This window comes from Danio aesculapii, chromosome 1 (assembly GCF_903798145.1).
Source record: "Danio aesculapii chromosome 1, fDanAes4.1, whole genome shotgun sequence".
NCBI classification, from domain to species: domain Eukaryota; kingdom Metazoa; phylum Chordata; class Actinopteri; order Cypriniformes; family Danionidae; genus Danio; species Danio aesculapii.
The window spans coordinates 34,630,959-34,639,873 of NC_079435.1; the positions used below are offsets into that span (position 1 = coordinate 34,630,959).

General features: G+C 33.6%; 1 protein-coding gene across 1 annotated transcript in view; it reads left to right on the forward strand.

Annotated features, from left to right (window-relative positions):
• sh3gl2a (SH3 domain containing GRB2 like 2a, endophilin A1) overlaps positions 1 to 8,602 on the forward strand; it is a 30,694-nt gene extending 22,092 nt beyond the window's left edge. The window contains exons 3-9 of the mRNA XM_056459117.1: positions 759 to 831; positions 927 to 1,070; positions 2,499 to 2,632; positions 4,733 to 4,891; positions 5,741 to 5,844; positions 6,625 to 6,743; positions 6,847 to 8,602. Of these exons, the coding sequence (XP_056315092.1) occupies positions 759 to 831; positions 927 to 1,070; positions 2,499 to 2,632; positions 4,733 to 4,891; positions 5,741 to 5,844; positions 6,625 to 6,743; positions 6,847 to 7,043 (930 nt within the window). The 3' untranslated portion in view covers positions 7,044 to 8,602. The remainder of the gene's footprint in view (positions 1 to 758; positions 832 to 926; positions 1,071 to 2,498; positions 2,633 to 4,732; positions 4,892 to 5,740; positions 5,845 to 6,624; positions 6,744 to 6,846) is intronic.
• The last annotated feature ends 313 nt before the right edge of the window (positions 8,603 to 8,915 follow it).

Below are 8,915 nucleotides of genomic sequence, written 5' to 3' on the forward strand. Positions count from 1 at the left end.
TTTTTTTAAACTAGTGTGTGTGCAAAAATAGTTTTTACAGTGTATGTTTGTGTGCGTGTGTGATTGTGTGGTTATGTGTGTGTATGCGTGCGCGCTCGTTCAGGTTTATGTATGTATGTACACTACCGGTCAAAAGTTTGGTGTGTGTTTTTTTTTTTTTTTTTTTTTTTTTTTTTGATTATCAATTTTATTTAATAATTTAAATAAAATTATTCTTTTTGTCAAGGCAGCATTTATTAAATGTAAAAGAAAAATGTTAAATACTTATTGATAAATATTGATAATTGATAATAATTAATTAAATAATTTTTATTATTGTATGTATTTTCAAATGAAATTATTACTCAAGTCATTATTGCTATTGCTATTATTACTATTACCATTAATAAAAATAAGAACAATAACAGCTATTAGAGTGATATCTGAAGGATCATGTGACTCTAACTGGAGTAATGAAGCTGAAAATTCATCATTAAAATAACCAGAATAAATGATTAAATTAAATTATAAACTACTTTTATTTATTTTATTACAGTTATATTTTATTTATTTTATTACAGTTTTTTATAGTATAGTATTTTATAGTTCTGGAGATGTACTAATTTCTTAGGGGTGTGGAACAACATAAGGGTATTTAAATGATTATTATTGTGTCAAATACTGCTTTTGCTGTATGGGAAATTAATTATACCTCCCTGTATTATAAATGTTCAATTTTTTTTTCCTTCTTCTTCTTCTTCTTCTTTACTGTATTATAGAAAGTTGACACGACCACAAGGGCAGTATTAGACATTATGACGAAGACAACAGAGTACCTTCAGCCAAATCCAGGTAATGGAGGTGCTTTTTGGTATATCAGTAATTTACTAAATAAACATGTCATTTAATGTATGGTTGTGTCTTATTTGTGCTGTTTGTTTATGTAGCAACTCGTGCCAAGATGAGCATGATGAGCTCCATGTCTAAAATTCGTGGAGGAGATAAAGGTCCCGGCTACACACAGACTGAAACAACCCTGGGAGAGGCCATGCAAAAGGCTGGCAGGGAACTTGGGGAGGAATCCAGCTTTGGTAATGCATACTTTGTAGAAAAATGGAAATTATCTGCTATAGTGAGGTCATTTGCCTCTGCAACAAGCTCATGGTTGCTTGATTAAAATATAAACAATTTATCATCTCTCTGCTTCCATGTAAAAAGCAAAAATCCACAGCTATCTTAATTCATTAATAGTAATAATGTAAACTTGGTAGTGTTTAGATAGTATCACAGATTTAACACACCAACAAATCTAAATTTCAGACTGCAAACATAGTTCAACACGAAGCACAACCCAAATGATCAAAGATGTTTTCACAAGTGAAGATCATTTGGTGTGAAACCGACATGTTTCAAAGAAATGATTGGTCAATGACACATCTGTTGGGTAACACTATGAGGAACAATTTAGCTTTGCAAGTTCAATGTGGCTTTATCTGTACTGTCATTACACACGAACACATTTTACACATGGAAAAGTAGATCATTTATCTGTGCATAATGCTTGAAATCAGTTAAACTGAGTTTAACTGGTAATCTAGTGAAATTATAAATGTTTTTAAATATATGGTCATTCCTTTTTGAATAGGGCCTTTAAACGATTAATCGTATCCATAACAAAAGTCTGCATTCACATAATAAACATTCACTGCACATGCATATATATTATGTATGTATTTTTACATTTTCTGAAATACATTCACACACGTATGAGTGTATGTGTTTGTTTATATTTATATGCATATACATATAAATAATATATGCACACAGAAATTGTGTAAATGCAAATTTACATTTTGGATGGAATTTAATCATGATTAATCATTCAACAGCACTATTTCATAATCATGATGCAAAGCCTCAAAATTTGCAAACACAGTAATCACTGTTTGCAGATTAGAGCACATTTAATATTGTTTTTGAAGGTTTAAAATTATATTTATTTATTTATTTATTTATTTATTTATTTATTTATTTATTTATTTATTTATTTATTTGAAGTCAGAATTATTAGCCCCCCTTTGAATTTTTTTTTTCTTTTTTAAATATTTCCCAAATGATGTTTAATAGAGAAAGGAAATTTTCACAGTATGTCTGATAATATTTTTTTTTCTTCTGGAGAAAGTCTTATTTGTTTTATTTTGGCTAGAATAAAAGGAGTTTTAAATTTAAGAACCATTTTAAGGTCAAAATTATTAGCCCCTTTAAGTTATATTTTTTTCAATTCTCACAGAACAAGCCATCGTGTGTGTTTATATATATATATATATATTTATAAGTAGATGATTTCAATTGCAGCCTTTCCCTTTAAATGTTCTTGAGCTGCCTAATTTGAGTATACCAGCTTATTGCATATGACAAACCCTACATTTATGAATACCCTGTTGTCTGTATTGAGAAATCTGTGCGTAACAGTTTTGCCTCTGAAAGTAAAGCATGTGTTGTATTCTTGTGTTTCACAGGGGTGGCTCTGATTGATGTTGGAGAAGCCATGCGAGAGCTTGGTGAAGTAAAAGATGCTCTAGACATGGAGGTCAAGCAAAACTTTATTGATCCCTTGCAGAATATTCATGATAAAGACTTAAAAGAAATCCAGGTGAGACATGAAAACACTTCTAAAGCAATAGTTTTGTCATTAAAATATAGTCATCCTGTAAGACTCTGTCTTATAATTTATAAAAATGTCTTGTTTTGTGCCCTCAAGGTGTAAAATCATAGTTGCTTTTCTTTTGCATTGTGGAATTTCATTGTAAATGGAGGGGAAACGGTATATTGTTCAGCAAACATGCATAATTTAGACTCATTTAAATGCTCTGAAATAGTTCTGAGCCACATCTTAATTCAATTAGTGTCACAGCCTAGCATTAATCATGGCATTTAATGACTCGCCATTACAACTCATGTAAATAGCTACATTGCCAATGTTCTGTTTCTGTTGTCACATTTAAGTGTGGATTGTTTTTGTGAAGTTGTTGGACTGGGTATGGGAGAAAACTATATACTGAATTGAACACCCAGCAAATTGCTAAATCCCATTTAATGGTTAATAAGGTGTGTATTGGATTTTATAACATCAGTCCTTCAACCACACAATAAAATCATAATTTCTGTGTCGCATAAAGTCAAATGATCACCAAAGTCCTGGAAAGTTTAACATTTGTTCCGTATACACACTCTGATTCTACAGTAGCTCAAGATGAAGTAAAAAAGAAAGTAACTTGATGCTTCAAATAAAGATTGTGTTAATAACATCATTAGAAGTTGTTACAACTTTTGAAAAGGAGTCTCAAAGTGAACATTTTTGAAGATTGTACCTTCTCTCAGCTAAACTACACAAGTGTACTTTTCAAAAAACTCGGATGTCATGAACATGCATATTACATTTAGTCTATACTCTTGTGCCAGTATTTGTGTGCATGCATGTTAATTTGTAAAGAACATCACACACTACTGGCATGGCATTTTTAGTGTTTTTCATCCCCTGGATCTCTATGAACAAGGTTAAGTTTGGCAATGTCATTGCCTGTAAATGTAAAAGAACAGTATTCCCCATAAACAGCCATGAATCATTATTTCTTGATATTCATTCAAGGACTAATTTATTCAGTAATGAATTAAGGACTTTATAAATGAATAATTGCATCATTCAGATTTAAAAATAAATAAATAAATCATTCAGATTCTTAACTTCTTTTTTTTCAAATTGATTAACATTTCAGAGTCTCTAGTAAATAACGTTTATAAAAATTAAATAAAGTAAATTAAACTTTAATAAAATTATTTTCTTTGTCTATTCAGAATTGAAGGACAATCATAATTTATGCTTAAACATTTAAAGTCTGCTTGTGAATTTTAGATTAGTAAGATTATGTATCCTAATTTTGAGAGTTCCTAGTTCCAGCCATTTTAAAGAGTTTGTACACCCAAAAATGAAAATCATGTTATTAATCACTCACCGTCATGTCAATCCAAATGAAGACATTTTAGGTGAAATTCTAGAGCTCCGTCATCCTCCGTAAACGGCAAGGTCCCTGAATTGTCCAGAAAGGTAACATCCTCGAAACAGACCATATGCATCAGCGATTCTGAATCGGAATAAAATTCAGCTACAAGAATAAACATAAAAAATAATTCAGCAGTATCTTATCATCAATATCAGTTTATTGTACAAGCATATCACCACAACCTCCCTAGTGTCTGTGTTCAACTTCCTCGATCCTCTTTGTTTGAAACAAAGCATCCGAGGTAATACATTAGTGGTACAGTATGTAAATGCACAACCTATACTGACACTGAGGAGAAGAAACTGTTGAATAAAGTCATTTTTCTTTATGTGTGCACAAAAGTATTCTTGTAGCTTGAAAATATTCCAATTATGAAGACAATACGTCTCGAAGATGTTTTTGGTACTTTTTTTGGACTGGTCTGGAACCTTACTGTCTATAGAGGATCTCTATAGACTATAGAGGGAGCTCTCAGATTTCACCTGAAGTATTTTAATTTGTATTCAGAAGATGAATAAAGGTCTTGGGGGTTTGGAACAACATGAGGGTCAGTAAATAACCTTATTTAAATTTTTTTGATGAACTAACACTTTAATAGAGGCACCGCATTAGAATCTACATCAGTGTAACTGAATGTGTCACTAGAGTTCAGTAACTGGACAACAGTTTTCATTTTCCATGTTTCATGACAGCATCACCTGAAGAAGCTGGAGGGGCGACGGTTGGACTTTGACTATAAGAAGAAAAGGCAAGGAAAAGTCACAGACGATGAGATCAAACAGGCCCTGGAGAAGTTTGACGACTCCAAGGATATTGCTGAACAAAGCATGTTTAATCTTTTGGAGAACGATGTAAGATCTGTGACCTGTCCTCTGCTTGCACTTGCTCACCATCCATTTCATGCTTCTGTAGACTCTGATTGTGCTTTATCTGTGCCTTTTGTGTCATATGCTGTGTCCAGTGAGTCTTTCTTTCCTCTTACTTCACAGGTTTCACCCTTTTCCATTGATCACTGCATCTCATCCAATGGCTATGTTTACATGGTTGGCAGTCTGATTGCTGCCAATACTCAAAGTAATGATTAAGATGTTTACTTGACACGGGCAAACCTTTTTCAGTGCCGTTTACATGATTCCTGCCATTATTAGAATCGTTTGTTAAGAGTTATGATGTTTTTGCTTTTAAAATAGGCTTCAAGTGCTCCCGGCGTACATGGACCTGTTGGCCAGTCCTAGGGTACACGGTCTCCCTCTTTTCCTAGAAGCCACACTTCTGGGAAGCTCAGGAATCTGAGATTATGCATATAACATTACATAACATGGGCATCATGCGTTTTGTTGGTGATCGGAAATGCCAGAATGGTATATTCCCGAACATCTGAGTGCATGATGCCATGAAGTGTGGCTTCTTCTGATCCAGCATGTTTTCGACCCATGCATGCGCGTGTAGTCAGATGAAAAATGCAGTGCTCTACATATTTTACTGTGACTTATGATAACTCCAAACATGAACTTCATCATAACCACAGTATTGTTTACATGAACTCGCTCGCAGTACTTCACAGTACTGTTGTGATTGCATTGTAAGGGTGCATGTAAATGTAGCCATTGTTTGCTAGTCTTGACCTTCACGTGCGATCATCGAGGCGTTATTTGTGTTCATGTGTAATAGTTATTAATGTTCTAACTGTGTTTCACCAGATTGAACAAGTGAGTCAGCTTTCTGCTCTGGTCCAAGCTCAAGTCAACTACCACAGACAGGCGGCAGAGATCCTTCAGCAGCTGTCCAGCAAGATCGAGGACAGGTCTGGATTCTGGAACAAACCATAGAGTTAAAATATTAAATCCTTACTAAACAATTTATAAAGGGATAGTTCACCCAAAAATGATAATGTATTCACCTGAGGTTTGGAAAAAACTTTGGACAATTTTCTGTTATACCATCTCAAGGTTTGTTTGTTTTTTTTTTACGTGTTGTCAAAGACTTGCACCTACATCCAAGTATGCTATGGACCAGTGCAGTGGCTTATTTATATCCACAGAAAAGAAAGATATCCAAAGATGCCTTTAAGTTATAAAGAAACCTGTGTTTCTGAAACTAATTAAGATGTTACTGCTAATTATTTTCAGTTTAGACCGCTAAAACATGCAGTTTAGTCTAAGACTAGCCTAAATATTTGTCTGAAACTGCAGAGGAAATGATGCCATCACCTAGCTTCATTTAGTTCAAGCTGCTTATCTACTATTGGTGTATCCTAAACATTTTGTATTTAGTTTTGTAATTGATGACAGAAAAGTAATGTCATCACTCAATGCTTTCTAGACTTTCCTGCCAGAGCAAATTAAATCACTTGGAGCTAGTCACATGCTTTCTCTATCAGTGCTTTACAGATTATTCTGCCTTTTTATAACCGATGTAACAGAGTTGACCAGAATGTAAGGATAGACACGTATGCAAATTATTAAATTGTTTTAAAAATGTACTCCCAATTCTAGAATTATTATTATTATATAAATGCATTTTACTAATTTATGAGGTCTAGTACGGTCTAAACTTTTTTTTCCCTTCTCTTTTCTTTTCACAGAATAAGAGAGGCATCTTGTAAGCCAAAAAGAGATTATGTGCCCAAACCTCGCACCTCTTTGGATTTCAGTGAGAATCACAATGGGAGTATTGGCCACAGTGGTCCTTCTCGGTCACCAGGTAAAGCAATAATATTAATAATTTGAATGAATAAATCAATTTTTTTTTTTTTTTTTTTTTTTTTTTTTTTGGTCTGTATGCTAAAGAATCTTGTTTGTTTCAGCTCCAATGGACCAGCCTTGCTGTCGGGCACTTTACGATTTTGACCCAGAAAATGAGGGTGAGCTTGGCTTCAAGGAAGGTGACATCATCACCTTAACCAGCAAGATTGACGACAATTGGTATGAAGGAATGGTGAACGGGCAATCTGGGTTCTTCCCTGTCAACTACGTGGATATCCTGGTCGCTTTGCCTCATTAAGTCTCCTGCATGCACCTTACCGTGACCTGACCAATCAAACCAGTTCTTGACGAGAGCAAAAGTCACCAAAACAAACAGCACAAAATGCTCTGTTATGGTTATTTGCGCATAGGAAATAAGCAGTTATGAGTGCCCTTTCACAAAATAATATTCCTGACTGGGAATGACACTATTTTGTTGTATTATTAATTTATTTAATGTATTTTATCTTCTCTTTTTTTTTGAGGTTGATCAAACCTCTGCATTGCCTGCTGCTATGCCTCCTGTATGTTCAGACGTTGTGTGTGTTTTATTCTTTTTTGCCTGTTTCTCTTTGCAACAACAAACCATGATTGGTCTCTTTATCACACCCTTTTAAAAAAGAAAATGTGTGAAATAAAATATCTCTAATTTATTTTGGTATTATCTAGCGTAATGTATAAGTGAAGGATGATGGCAGACAAACATCAGAGGTGTTTCCTTTTTTCATTACTTTGAAATTGCAATAACTACACAACCAATATCCGTTCACACCTTAAATGGTCATAGAGTGAAATGTTCCACTGTTCCTTTAATGTCCTGCAACTGGTTTTAGCCTTTAAGTGGTGTTAGATTTGACTATTTAAATAGATGAATATTTAGCAACAAAGAGAAGAAAAAAAACTGAGATGAGGAAAGTTCTGTGACTCATTTATTTGTTGTGTTACAGTGTATTTTCAGTCACGTAAGATTCTGTATGGCCCATAAATAGCATGGGCCTTTTTCAGCTTTCCATATCACATTCCATAGATGTTAAGCTGGTCACCTAAACACAACCCAAGAACCGTTTTATGAAACAATGTGTGCGTGTGTACATATATGTGACTATAATAATGCCTGAGTGTGGTGATTTCTGAACCCATGAAACTGTGCTTCTATTTATTTCATGTTTTTCTTTCTTGCTTTAGTAATGAAGTGTTTAAATTGATCAAATAAATACATATGTTAAAGAAATGACAACCATTTTCCACACTCCCCCATATGCCATTGAGCCAATAGTGTTTACAGTCAGATCAACAAATAACAGAAAGTATTTTAGCACTGCAAGAGTTACACACATCACCCCTTGTTAAATTTGAATGAGTTTCCGATTGTAAATGATATATAAATATAATGATGTTATATGGTCTGAAAATTCACAGACAGAACTAAATACGTTCTAAAAAATGTTTAATGTATTATTGAGTTCTCCTTTATATATATATATATAAGCATAGATTGTATTGACAGGACATTCCAATCTTTTCTGAATTGTGTCGTTCTCCTCAATGAGGTCTGTACAGTCATTCTTGCGTTTTATTTCCTGTTTGTGTATAGTCATATAACTATAGTACCATGTGTTATTTTTGGATCAGTGTTAAAGAGTTACCATTAGATAGAAATCAGGCACTGGAGTGAAACGTGCTGGGGGAGTGTTTATTCGTGAAGCTCTACATATCAACTCCTCTTTAGCATGACTTTTTCAGTGGCTCATCTGAATGAATAAGCTTGTACTGAGAACGAAAAAAAAATTGTGCAACTACAATAAATACAACCGTTGAATGGCCCATGTGGAGTGTGTGTATTTTTTGAATGACCAGTAGGTGATGCTGCCACAACACAAACTGAATATTCTCTGTGAAACTGAAATATCGGTCCGCTTATCAAGCACAGTTTATGCTTGGGTATAATATTAACTATTAAGTAATACATTTGGAACAGTTTTATATTGAAAGTTTAGGCTATTAACTTAAAAAATCTAAATATTTGTTTCAGTGTTGTCTATGTATACTTGTATTAAAAAAATACCTGAATAAAATGATTAATACCGTCCTAGCTATATCTGTTCTAATATTTACAACAGAACCATAATGT